General features: G+C 39.3%; 1 protein-coding gene across 1 annotated transcript in view; it reads left to right on the forward strand.

The window, feature by feature from the left end:
- Window positions 1–5297, forward strand: part of LOC117289244 (membrane-bound transcription factor site-1 protease-like) — a 49365-nt gene extending 44068 nt beyond the window's left edge. The window contains exon 22 of the mRNA XM_033770272.1: window positions 5164–5297. Within this exon, the coding sequence (XP_033626163.1) occupies window positions 5164–5297 (134 nt within the window). The remainder of the gene's footprint in view (window positions 1–5163) is intronic.
- Window positions 5298–16819: the final 11522 nt, after the last annotated feature.

Raw genomic sequence — 16819 nt, forward strand, 5'->3', positions numbered from 1 at the left:
ATTAAGCAGTATTGAAACCTGATGTAGTGTTGTCGTTGGCGACTGACGTCTCGATTTGTAACCTTTAATCCTATCAAGTCGGAGTGACAATATTTCTTGGGTGTTGGCCCAATTATAAAAATCATGAGCAATATTTCATTATTTCTTTTTTTTTGGGTCGGGGGGGGGGGATTGAAGGGATGGAGGAAGGGTGTGAGGGTGTGAGGCTAGGGAATGGGGGAGGGGGGGCAGGGTAAAGGAAAGGAAAATAGGAAAGGCCCATTCATTTTTTTTGACACAAAATGAATTTTCAACGCAAGTTGTCACAACTCTCTCAATATATGGTTCTATCTCCAGCCAATCTTAATCCTCCTGAAAGACACAGTGAGAGTCAGTCCACCAGACCACTACCTTGGCTGTGAACCTGACTAATTCTACATCATTATTTTAGGAGGTTGTTTGTTTGGACGGTTGATTTTCTTTTTCAGAGTGTCCTAACAAACCATTGAAAAGTTCTCTTAGTTAGAAGATATCATAACGTCTTACATTGTGCGAATCACTTTCCACTTAGAATTCACACCAGCAACTGTCCACAAACTGAAAAGTCAGCCAAGTGGCTATTGCATGCAACAGGACACATTCTCTGAACAAAAAACCCCAAATAAATTCAGCCTAAGTGCGTTTTCATCAAAGAACGGCATACCATGTTCAATGCCTGGATTCCATACCATGTTCAATGCCTGGATTCCATACCATGTTCAATGTCTGGATTCCATACCATGTTCAATGCCTGGATTCCATACCATGTTCAATGCCTGGATTCCATACCATGTTCAATGCCTGGATTCCATACCATGTTCAATGCCTGGATTCCATACCATGTTCAATGCCTGGATTCCATACCATGTTCAATGCCTGGATTCCATACCATGTTCAATGCCTGGAGTTCATACCATGTTCAATGCCTGGATTCCATACCATGTTCAATGCCTGGATTCCATACCATGTTCAATGCCTGGATTCCATACCATGTTCAATGCCTGGATTCCATACCATGTTCAATGCCTGGATTCCATACCATGTTCAATGCCTGGATTCCATACCATGTTCAATGCCTGGATTCCATACCATGTTCAATGCCTGGATTCCATACCATGTTCAATAATAATAATAATAATGAGAACTTATAAAGCGCACAAATCCATCAAAGTGCTCATGGCGCTAAATACAAAGAATAATATTTACATGTACAATAACCAAAATTGAAACGTAAGCCTAAGCTAAGAAGAAATCCAGAACATGTTGAAGAGAAATACAGTACAAATGCAATATCAAAGAAAACATCGAAGGGTAGAAATCAAACCATTTTCTCAAATACTTGGTTGAAAAGATGTGTCTTAAGGTTTTTCTTAAATTGTGTTAAAGAAACAGATGATTTTACTAGTGCAGGCAGTTTGTTCCATAGACGAGGGGCAGCATGTGAAAAAGATCGGTCTCCCCATGAATGATTGGATATGGGCTCAATAAGGAGACTAGAATTGTAAGACCGGAGTTTGCGAGGAGGATTGTATGGTTTGAGTAGATCATCAATATATGCAGGGGCATTGTTGGTGAGTGATTTATACACAAAAAGCAGAAGTTTATACTTAACTCTACTGCTTACGGGTAACCAGTGTAATTCTTTCAAAATCGGAGTTATATGACAGGACTTTTTATTTAAGGTGATAACACGAGCAGCATAGTTCTGAATACGCTGAAGTCGTTCAATTTGAGTATTAGGAAGACCATATAGAAGTGAGTTACACATGTCAAGTCTGGAAACGACGACGGAGTGGACTATTTGCTCAGTTGCTTTTTGTGTTAAATATTTCCTCACTTTGCCTATATTACGAATGTGAAATGTTGTAGAACATGCAATACTAGAAATATGTGAATTAAGTGTCATGGAAGAGTCGAAGATCACACCAAGATTACGAGCTTTGGTAACAGCGGTAACTTCGGAGTCACCTATATTAATATGGGGAATAGTAACTTTAGAGAGTTGTTGGCGTGAACCAAGTATCATAAATTCAGTCTTGTTATCATTAAGTTTAAGGAAATTGTCTTGCATCCAAACACGAATTTCACCAACACACGTTTCAATACGACTGATGCTCTCATCAGCAAAATGTTTGGATGGTTTAAAAGAGAAATACAACTGAGTGTCATCAGCATATACATGATAGTTCAGTTTGTGTTTCAGGATGATGCTATGAACTGGGTAGGTGTACACCGTGAACCACACCGGTCCAAGAACCGACTCCTGAGGGACTGAAAAATCATGAACAACTGGGTCCGATGTGGAATTGCCAATGCGTACATGTTGTGGTCTGTTTTGCAAATAGGATTGGCACCATTTAAGGGCATTGCCCTGTAAACCAATAATATCACGTAGTCTCTTGAGCAAAATAGTGTGATCCACGGTGTCAAAAGCCGCACTTAAATCAAGCAGAATCAGGGCTGTCACATGGCCTTCATCCATAGCACATAAAATGTCATTTTGCACCCGCAATAGTGCCGATTCAGTGCTATGCTTGGACCTGTATGCTGATTGAAATTTATCAGCAAGGCCAGAGTCAGAGATAACAGTATTCAATCTGGAGGCGACTATGCGCTCAATGGTCTTGCCAACAAACTTCAAATTAGCCACCGGTCTGTAGTTAGAAAAAGTCTCAATATCTAAACCTGGCTTCTTGATTAGGGGACGAATGTAAGCAGTCTTAAGACTGTCTGGAAAATTACCTTGCTCAAAGGACTTGTTCACAATAGTAGTAATAAGAGGTGCTAGAACATTAATACACCTTTTAAGAAGATGTGTAGGTATGGGGTCCAGTTCACATGATTTAGAAGGAGAACTGCTTATTAATTTTATAATCTCAGACACAGTAGCAGATTCAAACTGGGAAATTTTTGTTACATGAGCACACACAGGTAAATGGTTAGTCTGCGATATAGTAGAATTAGTTGCTACAGGAAAAATACTACGAATATTAACAATTTTGTTGCTGAAATAGTTAGAAAAACTATCTGCCAGAACCGCATCTGATACACTACTGGGTAATACAGGCTTTTCTTTTGTTTGATTTAGTAACCCATCAACAACTTTAAATAGTTTCTTCTGATCTCCTGAACAATCTGTAATTTGAGAGGAGTAATATTCAATCTTAGCTACATTAATTAATTCATTAACCCTTTGTCTTTGATTACAATACAACTGTCTATCAATCTCAAGTCTTGAGTGCCTCCATTTTCTCTCAATGTCTGGATTCCATACCATGTTCAATGCTTGGATTCCATACCATGTTCAATGCCTGGATTCCATACCATGTTCAATGCCTGGATTCCATACCATGTTCAATGCCTGGATTCCATACCATGTTCAATGCCTGGATTCCATACCATGTTCAATGCCTGGATTCCATACCATGTTCAATGCCTGGATTCCATACCATGTTCAATGCCTGGATTCCATACCATGTTCAATGCCTGGATTCCATACCATGTTCAATGCCTGGATTCCATACCATGTTCAATGCCTGGATTCCATACCATGTTCAATGCCTGGATTCCATACCATGTTCAATGCCTGGATTCCATACCATGTTCAATGCCTGGATTCCATACCATGTTCAATGCCTGGAGTTCATACCATGTTCAATGCCTGGATTCCATACCATGTTCAATGCCTGGATTCCGTGCTGACACATGCATTCACAACATCTACATTGTACTTATAACACATCTTACAATGTATATGGTTCTTCTGTATATGCATTGGTTGCTAAACAATGCTGTGTAATGTTCACTCCATATTGCCCACTCATCCCCTGATGACGAACCAAAATGGGTAAAAGATCCTGACTACTAAGAATGAGCTTATGTATGTGCCGACGCATTTCCCGTTTCCGTGCAGTTCCAGTTCAGCGTCGTAAGAAAATTCTCCCATGTATCTTACCCTAGGGCTTGCCTAAGTTGCACAACACCGTCTTGTAAGTATACGCTTACATGGTTAAAGTGTTGACATTACTCGACGTTGCATTGATCTGCATGCGGGGAACCAGGAAGAGTCAACAGTTAAAGAGGCAATTTTGTCTTATTCCTTGCTAGATGGCCATTGCTGCACGGTTTGTGTGCTGTTGGAGGTTTTTGTTTGATTTTAGGATCTGTGAATAAACTGCCTGATGCTGATCAACTGTTTGGCAAAACTTTTAGGAGCTTCTAAATTATGCCCTTCTGATGTTTTTGCGAGATAGTATTGGTGTTATTGATGTTTAATAATGTACCCTTTAAGGAGGATTTGCACACATACAAACCTTCTGTGCAGTTTGCACATTGACACCTTGGTTGCCTAGCGACCCATTCCGCTGGTTAATAATATTCACTGGTCCACTTTGTAGGCAGGGCATTTGTGCTGCATTGAAACATAATTCCATGCTGGGATTAGCACAGCGTGTGACTTTGCTGACAGAAAAAGAAAAAGAAAAAAAGCATTAAAAAAAAGCGTGAGGCAACACCTTAGCGCCTTATAATGACGGATGTGATTCTACTGTGAGGTATATAAGTGAAGCTCAGGGTGACTGTTGGGGGGGGGGGGTGGTATATTTAGTCAAGAATGATAACAAACGGCCAAGTCAAAACTGGATGTTTAGTGTTGAGTACACCTGGCATTTGGTTTAAGACTGGTCACTAAATTAAAGAGACATTTTGTTGTACAGAGGTTGAGTGAATTACCTTTAAAAATACCCTCAACAGCAACCAAGAAACTACTTTTTGTTGTTGTCCCAAGATTTAGAATAGACCCTTGGTTCCTTTCTCTGTCCTCTTTTTAGTTGATGAGGTAGTTCTAAGACATAAGTTTCGCTGAAGGGTCTGCTACCTGTATGTATTAATTTAAAGGGTATGGATTAATTAAAAGTGTTTGATACCTTTTGTAGATCAAGTTTTTGGGTTATGACATGAATCCATACTCACTGTGAGGGTGAATGGAGATGTGTGTCATAAAATGTACCTGTAAAAGTTTTAGCTTCTGTTAAGTTTTTGAGCGGAAAAAATAAAAGTAAAATCACATAGCAATATTTTTAGGTGACTTGCTCCTAAACTCTTGCGTTACCAGACTATTAATGTTGTATTTGTTATCTATTGCAGGTAATCACCTTTACCGGTACTCTAAGGTATTAGACGCCCACCAGCTGGGTACCCAAAAGCCACGCCCTCTCCCTGGGTGCCCCACCCTAGCCTGGACCAAAGGAGAACCCCTCAACATCTCAGCGCCCAGGTAAGCATTTTGTGTTTTCAAGAGAAAGCCCTGTGTTAAACCCACAATGGCAAGATACAACGTATATATACATGTACTTTGACAAGCAGCAATAGCCATGGTCACACTTTTAATGGATGGACTCTTGAGGGTGCTGTTCGTCTCACCCTCCTAGCGGACTGCTGATTTGTCTTCAAATTGTATAATTTTCTGTACATGGTGTCTTAAGTATCTGTCTTTCGCCATGGCAGGACGAGGAGTGGGATTTGTTATGTTGTTGAGCTGTAAGTTCAGGAATTGGAAATTCTAGACTGATCTCTGAAATCAGACATTGTATGCATGCCTGGTGAACAAAAGTAGCTGGTATTATCTGCAGCTATAAAGAAATCGTGCTTAGGGGTGTTTCTTATCTAGCACTGAGGATACTATTCTTAGGAGCTCCTTGGAATCTACAACTCCAGGGGTTATCAAAAGGTGGAAATGCCATTTCAACATCAATCAATCAATCTTGAACCATATCCCACAGGAGGTTGGCTCCCCGAATTTAAATAATAATAATAATAATAATAATAATAATAATAATAATGATAATAATAATAATAATAATAATAATAATAATAATAATAATAATAATAATAATAATAATAATAATAACCGTATTTATAACGCGCCTTTTGCCAAAGGATACAAAGCGCCAGGTATTATTACTGCAAGGAGTGGGACGAAGTTTGAGATATAAGACCTAATCCTTAGCACCGTGTAATGGTTTACAAGGTGCTGTGGCGCAATATGCTGCCAATCCGGCCAGGAACACCGGGGCGAACCCCCGTCTGTTTTTGATAAGTGCACTGGGTTCTTTAACATGCGCTTACACAACATATGGGACCAACGGCTTTACGTTCCATCCGAAGGACGAAGCTATGGTTAAGTGTCACGGCTGGGGATTCTAACCCACACTCTGCTGATCAGAAACACCAGAGTTTGAATTTGATGCTCTTAACCGCTCTGCAACCACACTTCCACCAGGCATGCATACATTTTCACTCTCCACTCTTGCCTAGTTTTTTGCTTTTGGTCATTGATGACTCTCACACCCGTAAACGTTTGATTAGGCGAACCACATCTAATAATTATATTTGTTTGTTGCTGTTTGTTTGCTGAGAGGTTATAGTGTGTTGTGTGTTGCACCGTTCTGATGAACATCAACAAGTTTATTTTGTTCCTTGTTTAGATGAGCATGTAGTGTTTTATGTCATGCACTTGATAGCAACAAAGTCTTGAGTTGGGAAAAAAAAAGAAGACAAAACCCTGAGACAACCTCAAGGCTCCTTTCAACAGTTCCGATTGTCGTTTGAACCTTAAGATCCAAAGTATGCTCTCTAAAGTATGGATCATCCTGAATTGTCTTACATCTTTTAAATCCTGGATTTCTTATTGCAAAATGTAATTACAATAAGTTGAGTAGCAGACTCAAGTAGTGCATACTTAAAGGCAGTGGACACTATTGGTAATTACTCAAAACAATTATTAACATAAAACCTTACTTGGTAACGAGTAATAGGGAGCTGTTGATATTATAAAACATTCTGAGAAATGGCTCTTGGAAGTACTGTAGTTTTCGAGGAAGAAGTAAATTTCCATGAGTTTGATTTTGAGACCTTGGGATTTAGAATTTGAGGTCTCGAATCAAGCATCTGAAAGCACACAACTTAGGGTGTTTTTTCTTTCATTATTATCTCGTAACTTCGACGACTAATCGAGCTCAAATTTTCACAGGTTTGTTATTTTATGCATATGTTGAAATACACCAAGTGAGAAGAGTGGTCTTTGACATTTACCAAAGGTGTCCAGAGTCTTTAAATCCTGGATTTCTTATTGCAAAATGGAATCACATGTACAGTATAAGTTGAAGTAGCAGACTCAAGTAGTGCAAACAGTAGTCTTAAGACGCATGTTATAACTTAAGACACAAAAGAACAACACTCGAGTGTATACATTTTAGGCTTGAGAAATAATCTTCTTCAATTTGAAATCCACTGAGGAATTAATTTCAAGCAATAAACCACTGGGAAACTGACTGAATAAATTTGCGAAAGTTGATGTATGTATAGAGACAAAAACATTGAGAAGTGGCGGGGATGATTGTTCAGGCCTGGTACATTGTACTTCGTGGGGGCAATGAAGGCGATTGCCTCCATGCCCCCTGGGGATTGCCCTGGTGCCCTTAATAAAATGATCCAGTACAAATTTACAATTTCCTCCTGTAGGGTGACCTTACCAAGGAGAAAATGCCTTGGTGCCCTCGCCTTTTAAAAACGAAGCATAGCCTAGTACAAGCTTTGGATGTTGAAATTCCTGGTCCATTTTTTGTGGTTTATATTTTAAGAAATCTTTTAAATGCTCTTTTAGTGTAATTGCCTCCTCTTGTTTGATTTTGGTCGCAATATAACTTGTACAGTGCATGGGATCAAGTCATGGATTAAGGCATTTTATAAGCTTAATTTATTCTTATTCTTATTATTTATCATAATCTATTCTGAGACATTACAAGCACTCAACACTGCAAACCACCTGTCCTTAATGCGTGATTGTTCCCAAAGTCTTCCCTCAATCGGCTATCCTATTCAGTCAATCTTTAATTAAAGTGCAGAGAATCAGAAATCCTACCAGGGATGTCTTGCGTTGCATCAGCAATTCATCATAAATGAATTCTTAGATGAGAAAGAGCAATCCGCCATTGAATGTTGATTTCTAGAGATTTGGACGTTCAGGAAATGAACATACACTTTCACCTGGTGTTTCGCAGCTCACTAGTGTCCCCTTTCATACATTACATTGTCAATATATTATTAAATTTAAAAGAAATGATGCAATGTTGCTTTGGAAGGAGTAAATTCTTTAAGAAAAATGTCTTATGTCTAGACTAAACAGACATAACATCTGATGCCTGATTTTACACGGAGGCAGGTGCAAAGGCAATTGCCTCTTGCCCCCTGGTCATTGCCTTGCCTCATAAGGTGCCCTTTACAAATCAGAAAAATGCCTTGGTGCCCTTGCCCTTACAAAAAAAGAAGCATACAGGTCTGATCTTTGAACATTTGAGAAAATTTCACCCGTGTATCTTATTTAATATCTATTCCCCAGGAGTTTGCCGGTAAAATAGTTGTAGTGTAAATAATCAGCAAATTTTTCTTAAGAATTTCCTGGAGGGTCGCAAAAGTTTTTGGGCCAGAAATCTGTAGACCCATCTCTTTGATGGAATTCATAGACTTTTGTGGCGTTTGTTCTATTAATTCATTGAATTTTGAATTTGAATTATTGATTTGATAATTTGTTGATCAATAGATTCAAGACAGTGGACACGTTTGGTAGTTGTCAAAGACTAGTTTTCACAGTTGGTGTATCTCAACATATGCATAAAATAACAAACCTGTGAAAATTTGAGCTCAATCTGTCGTGGGAAAGAAAAAAAACCTTGTGAAATTACTTCTTCTCGAAAACTACGTCACTTCAGAGGGGGCTGTTTCTCACAATGTTTTATCCTATCAACCTCTCCCCATTACTCGTAATCAAGAAAGGTTTTATGATGATCATTATTTTGAGTAATTACCATAAGTAACTATTGAAACTTATTAATTGATTTTTGGATTTGTTGATCTGTTGAATAATTTGGTTTGTTTTCAGCTTGAGTGTTTTCCTACCTAAATTTATAAATTTACTTTTAGCAAGATTATATATACATGTATAATGTCAGTGCAGGAGGCAGCCATGCTATACTGCCTAATAGATTAAATATGATGCCAAAGCAGGTTCTTTGAAAAGTTCATTCATCACCTCCGAACAAAAACAACAAAATCAAGGAAAACAAAAAACATTTTAAGAATACTGGTGTGTGGGTTGATATCCATGGATAGTCCATTAGCGCCCCGCCGTCTGATGATGAATTGTATGCAACACACTCTTTTCCAGTAGCTTGATACATGTGTAAAGGAACTAATGCATAACTTGAGCTTTATTTTCATTTCCCCTCGGGGGATCTGTCGTCGAGATCTTTCAAGAGACATCTTCGATTATTTTTAGCCTTCTCTTGACAGCATATGCTAATGTCATTGACCCTCAGAGAAGAGGTAGAGAATTCTAAAAAAGACCTCCAAATACATCAAGATTGAGTGCTTATTTAGTATTTTTTTTCTTCCTGAATGTAAAGTCGCTGGGAAATTGATGAGTTTTGTGTTTTTTTGGATGGGAGATTATCTTGGTTTTAGAGAGTCCGTGCGTCTAGGCTTAGTCTTATGGTCTTATCCCGTCTTGGTATCGATGGATGGAACATGACCCCCCCCCCCCTCTCTGTTGGCCCCCCACGTCCTCCGATCTCAAAGCCTTTGGCGTTCTGTGAATTATTCATAAACGTTGTTGGCGCTGGACCTACATGTACATCGTTATTTTTTCCTGCATTCTCTGTGGATGGCTTTGGGATTGTGGAGCAGAAATGTGGCTTTGGGGGATGGAGCAAAGGGTCCTTAAAAAGGAAGGAGGGATAGAGGTTAAGAGTGTCAAGTGGTTAAGATGACTGGTCAGTTTGGTTAGTCTTTACCACTGAGGAGGGGAAGGAGGTGGTGTTTCTATGATTGTGGACAAACCCTGTTGGCCCCCTGACCAGAAGAATACAAGTGTACATGAGAGAGCTTTTTTTTATATTAATATTATTATCATTATTATTTTTTATATTTATTTTTATGCAAGTCGCCAGACACACAAGGCCTGAATGCCACTACGAGGTGTGGGCTACACTTGTTTTTTTTCCCACAGGCCGTTGCCACCTACTCCTAGTGCTGAAACAGGGTTACCCCTTTTACAGTCCATATGGTGTAGGCTTTGGTATCATCAGTTCGAAGCCTGGCCGGTAGAGCAGAAAGCCCTACCTCACAATTTTACGTACATGTAGCAAGTGTTACGATCGGGAGTCCATCCCAGACTCTGCTGATCAAACACCAGAGCGTGAATCCTGTGCTCTTAACTGCTCGGCCATGACAAACTGTTTATTGTAAGTTATTACGTTATTTCTGTCTGTACACGTTCTTGTACGGTAGTACTTATAGTACACAGAGTAGTTTTGAAGTGTATCATCGACTATGTTTTTTAATTCATGTCATGACATTAAATGTTGAGAAAATAGAATTAGCTGTTGCAAACAACTTACCAACCAAATGGACCGAGGGTAAAAATTTGGGTAAAAAAAAAAATATATATATGTATATATATATTGGCCTGACAGTTCGACCCTAGCAGAGTCTTTCTCGAAAGCTAAATGACAACGCAACAAACATGAACAGGTAACTAAGTGAAACATAAGCATTAAATGTTCACACTTGTCTGCCCTCAATTCTGGACTAGACATTGAGTTTCACCTGGCACTATTCCCTTATGAAGGTCATACATGTAGGTTTTTCTCCCAAAATAATTATAATTTGTTGGCAAAGCTATAAAGGAAGAATCAGTACTGGGGCCAATTTCACTAACGTCTATGTTTGCGATCATCGCTAACACACTTGCGATGAGATCGCAAACCTCAAATCCATCGCAATTGCGATGTCGCTAATTCTGCGTTTCACTAAAGTCATCGCAATTGTGATGACGTTAAAAGGGAAATAAAGTTTTTGTACGAGGCTAAAAGTAGTGACCTTTGACATCCTGCGACAAAATCGTCGGTCGTCGCTCGAAATGAAATGGCATTGTGCAGTTTATATGTAAATCGTTGTCATTTTGGTGCATACGAACTGTTGTGGACGATGTTTAGGCATTCATTTACAAAGGGTTAAAGCATTTATAGGCCTATGGCCTCTATTATAATTTTAGATTTTAATAAACAGTTTTCATACATGTAAATCTGTTGTAACGGTGGGATTGATGAAAATTCTGACATATCTGTCTAATAATACTAAGCTTCACACTGTCAATTTGCCAATACATTACACATTTTTTTTTTAAATGATGGTTAAAATAATTGAACCCATATAGTATCTCCTTTTTACCAATATTAAGGGGCTCTTTGCTGCAGTTGCGTCGCTGATAGTTGTCATTCGCAATCTGAGTCCACCAGGCAAGACTAAAATAATGTAGCGCCATTTATTTTACTCTACATCACGGACAATTTATACGTCAAAACGTACACTGCTATAGCTATAACCACAGAATGGCGCAATGTATCATAAATTTGCGATGAACTTTTACTTTGCGACCACTAACATGTCATCGCAAGATTGTCATCGCTAAATAAAACTTTGCGACGAATATATTCATCGTTAAGTTTTAGTGAAATCGTCGGCTAAAAATCCATCGCTAAGTTGCGATGGATTTTAGATTTAGTGATCAATTTCGGCGTTTGCGATGACCAAAACGCGTTAGTGAAATCGACCCCTGGTCACCTTTGAAAATTTCAGTTGATTTCACAAATGTATCGAATCCACATCCACATTTAGCGAGGTGACGGTGAGTACCAACCACATTTAGCGAGGTGACAGTGAGTACCAACCACATTTAGCGAGGTGACAGCGAGTACCAACCACATTTAGCGAGGTGACAGCGAGTACCAACCACATTTAGCGAGGTGACAGCGAGTACCAACCACATTTAGCGAGGTGACAGTGAATACCAACCACATTTAGCGAGGTGACAGCGAGTACCAACTACATTTAGCGAGGTGACAGCGAGTACCAACCACATTTAGCGAGGTGACAGCGAGTACCAACCACATTTAGCGAGGTGACAGCGAGTACCAACCACATTTAGCGAGGTGACAGCGAATACCAACCACATTTAGCGAGGTGACAGTGAGTACCAACCACATTTAGCGAGGTGACAGCGAATACCAACCACATTTAGCGAGGTGACAGCGAGTACCAACCACATTTAGCGAGGTGACAGCGAGTACCAACCACATTTAGCGAGGTGACAGTGAGTACCAACCACATTTAGCAAGGTGACAGCGAATACCAACCACATTTAGCGAGGTGACAGCGAGTACCAACCACATTTAGCGAGGTGACAGTGAGTACCAACCACATTTAGTGAGGTGACAGCGAGTACAACCACATTTAGCGAGGTGACAGTGAGTACCAACCACATTTAGCGAGGTGACAGTGAGTACCAACCACATTTAGCGAGGTGACAGCGAATACCAACCACATTTAGCGAGGTGACAGCGAAAAAATCCAGAGAGTATATAAAATAAATGGGCATACATTTTTATCGGGCCTGCATTGTATCGCTAGCGTTATCAATTTTTTATTTTTTATCGGGGGCCTGTGTGACTTGGCCTTTAAGATTACCAAACCTCTTAAGGATAGCCCCCAAGAACCTGAAATAAATGACCTAGCTACATGTACGTGTATTTCACACGTTCCTTACACCCATGGGTTTCAAGATTGATATCTAAGGTTAGAGGTAGATGCTACACCATTGTGACTGTCCTTAAAGGCACCGGCACTATTGGTAATTACCCAAAATAATTGCTAGCATAACTTACTTGGTGATGAGCAATGGAAAGCACTTGATAGTTTGAAACATTGTGAGAAACAGCTCTCTCTGAAGTAACATAGATTTTGAGAAAGAGGTACTTTCTTACTCAAAATATTAAAAGACCTAAAGGCCTAAAGCCTTTTTCGGGCATCTGAAAGCACAAAAATGTGTGCAACACAGGTGTTTCTTCTTTCATTATTCTCTTTAAACCTCTGATCAGGGAATCATCTTCTACTGCCATTTAAAAAACAACTACAAACATACTTTTTCAGTCAGCCTCGTCATTAATCCTTTGCTGTTTTGTTTATCTTTCTTTCTTTGCATGTTTTTGTTTTATTCATTGTTCAGCGCTTTGATCTGTGTTAAAGTCGCTATATAAATTATATAAATTAACCTATATTATTATTGTTATTATTATTGTTATTATTATTATTATTATTATTATTGTTATTGTTATTATTAAGCCTAAATTTTCAAAAACTCTACAAAAATGTGTACTGGTTTAATTGCGAAAGTAACAGGTAAACCACACATATTTGAGGGATACGTGTCGCTTTAACCCACTCATTGATGCTTCTAGAATGATGTTATACAGAATGTATGCTTTCATTCTTCCAGGGGGGGGGGGGGATGATTGCTTATACATGTAGTCCGGTGGTGGCCCCTACTCGTCTCGGTCAAGATCCTATGACTCAAAGGTGTGAGATTACTCAAGATATAGAAGGTTTCTTTGTCACAGTGATGCGTAGATTCCAAGACAGAGAAGGAAATCTTTCGGTATAATGGCTTTGATGGTTAGCAGCTGAAGATAGGTTACTCTTGATAGGAAGCTTCTTGTTGCTGTCGACGGGATGTGTGACTTCTGGCACAGACTTGGCATCACTATCCTTTGAGCTTGTAGTAATTTAGGTCTTACTCGACTCGTTGCCAGTTATGTAGATTTATTATTCAAAAGACGGGGGTAACTCAACATAATTTGTATCTACTCGTAGTTCTTAGTTTTTAAAATAAAATGTGGGGTATGTTTGACATCTCTGTGTTTATCTTTTGGATGCTGTTTTGAAAGCTACAGTTCAAAGACACATTCTGTCTTTGTGGACAACTTTTAAAAAAATGTCCCCGTCAAAAGCGTAAACAAACATAACAGCTATTCACAGGCCGATGCATGGAACCACTATAAAAAATGTCAAGAGAAACTGCCAACCGCGGTTTTGACAATTTCTGAGGCACAGGGCAGACATCCTTGATAGTCCATTTGGAATAGTAATTATGCACACTGCCCCCCCCCCCCTGCATGTTAACTGTCTAATTTCAATGCTGGTGTATACAGCCATGGCACTCTAAAAGTTTCCAAACGCGGTTACATTTTGACAAATTCTCAGGCACAGGGCGTACGTCCTTGTGATGATGTGGTTTGCATTGACGTTCCATTGGGGAAGATTAATTATGTACAGTGGGGGCCCCCCCCCCTGCATGTTACTGCCTAGGATTTCTATGCTGGTGTATACAGCCATGCCACCCCTCAAAATTTCCAGAAAAATTTCAAAACGCGGTAACATTTTTACAATTTCTCAGGCACAGGGCCTCTTGGTAATGTGGTTTGCATTGATAGTTCATTGGGTTGACTAATTAAATGCACAGTGGGGCCCCCCTGCATGTTAACTGTCTAGGGTTTCATCAATGGTGTATATGGTTAGGTGCAGGGCCGAGTGAGATGACTACACATAATGGGGATGAGGCTGACAACTATGGGTAGCCATGGATAACTAATGACTGTTAAAGGTAAACAGTATCATCAGGTTCTGGGGTTGTCTTTTGTTTTTAAAGGAGGACTGTCAAGGTGTCAAGCTGTCCGCTGTCTAACATAATATCGGTCCAATTCAATTCAATTCAATTCAACGAACATTTATTTCCACAAAGGGAATCACTTAATAAGAAAACAAAACAATAGATACAATAAAACTAATACGTGGAGGCATTACCCAGGAAGCCGAAGCTTACAAATGGAATGCCTTAACGCACACAAAATAGACTTACATGTAAGTAAACAATAAAGAACAAGCAAAAAAAGAATACAAAAGACAAAACAAAACAAAACAATGAAACAAAAACAGACAAACAAACGGAGTGGACATAAACTGTAGTAGAAATCAGACTGACTTATGCAACATTACGACACGGTTAATAAAAGAGGTACCAAGCAAAATAAAGCACATTTAAACCAAGACAAAAAACAAATGTACTTTTAAACTATGCTATACACTGGGAGATAAGATGGTTTTCGAAAGCGGTTTTAAATCGGCCAACAGAGGACTTTGATTTCACAGATTGCCTGAGTCCATTCCATAGACGAGGTCCATAGAAACGAAGTGTGTTCATTAAGAATGATGTGCGGGCAAGAGGGATATAGTAGTTATTATGTGATCTAGTATGGTAATGGTGAATATCGCTAATTGAGGTGAAATTAGAGGAGAAAGTGCGAGGAAGAAGGTTATTGGTATATTTGAACATTAATATACCTGTTTGAAGTTTATTAATGTCGGTGATTGTTAGTGTGTGTAACCTGGCAAACAAGGGTGCTGTGTGATCACGAGGATGGGAAAGTGTGCAAATGCGAATAGCCCTTTTCTGAATATTAATAAGAGATTTAAGTTTGTTAGTACTTGTGCGTGCCCAGACAATGTTGCAGTAGTTCAGATAGGGGAAAATGAGAGTATTGTAAAGAGAAAATAATAATATAATAATAATCGTACTTGTAGAGCGTCTTTTCCAAAGGATTGAAAGAGCTAGGGATAATGCAACCCAAAACCTAAATGAGAATAATGGATACGAGAGCTTAAGAATACACAAAGCAACAGAGTCAAAAACGAATTGATTGATTGATTGATTGATTGATTGATTGAATGATTGATTGATTGGCTGATCGATTGATTGGTTTGTTGTTTTATTGATCAGTTTATGCACTGATTTATTGATTACGAAAAGTGGATTTATAGATTGTTGTGGCGTTTGTTCTTTTAATTCATTGAATTTTGAAAATGAATTAATGATTTTATAATTTATTGATCAATATATAAAGAGTGGTTGGGTGGGCATTCGGAAATGTTCTGTAGGCGTTCGGAAATATTCTGTCAAAGTCTTTTAAGAGGGCAGGTGTTTTGCTGTGTTGATTTATCGAGACAAATATTGTCAGACATACCGTCTAAATGGTGACTATGTTCTATATTCCGACAATGTTCCGACAACCCTATGTTTAGGGCTTGGTGACAGGTAGGGTTATGTTTTGGAGAGGATGTTTGGTGTTTATGGCGAAAACTGGACTTTTGAAAGAAAGGGGTTCTCCTTTTGAGTGATGTCTTAATAATTACTCAATTATTTCGGGGGAAGTGAGCAGGTTTTTGTGCTGGTGTTTCGTTCACTCCGTTGATCAAATATTTCAGGCCTGATATGGAGGCAACAAAGGTCATTGCCTCCATGCCCACTGGTCATTGCCTTGGTGCCCTTTGTAATGCTCTAGTAGAAATTCACAATTTCCTAATAGGGTGCCCTTTATGCAAGGAGAAAATGCCTTGGTGCCCTTGCCCTTTCAAAAACAAATACCCAGTCAGTTTCCCTGATGGTACGATGTGAGAATAGTGATTGAACTTGGACACACCCAACTGCACCATAAAACAGTACGCAGGCCTAAAAATTTATCTTTGAAAGGGCAAGCCCTTTTTAATTTTTCAAAGGGCACTGCCATTGATAAATCTTAAAGCCTAGGGGGAACTTTCAAAGGTGCACCAAGGCCAAAGACCAGGGGCAGCGAAGGCCTTTCCTTTGTGGCCTGCCTGTTTCCAGGCGTGGAAGGGAGACATTTGTTGTTGCACAGCATCTTTTTTTCTTCACAAGAGCATGGATGTGACGTTTGAAACGTGAGTGTCGTCGCCTCTTTGAGACTGCCTAGAACTGCGTGACTGTAAGTTGCGTCGGTGACACTGCCCTCGTTGGTAAATTGATGCCAATGGGTGATGTAGGGTAGTTAGTGGT

Source organism: Asterias rubens, chromosome 4 (genome assembly GCF_902459465.1).
Source record: "Asterias rubens chromosome 4, eAstRub1.3, whole genome shotgun sequence".
In the NCBI taxonomy this organism is placed as follows: Eukaryota; Metazoa; Echinodermata; class Asteroidea; order Forcipulatida; family Asteriidae; genus Asterias; species Asterias rubens.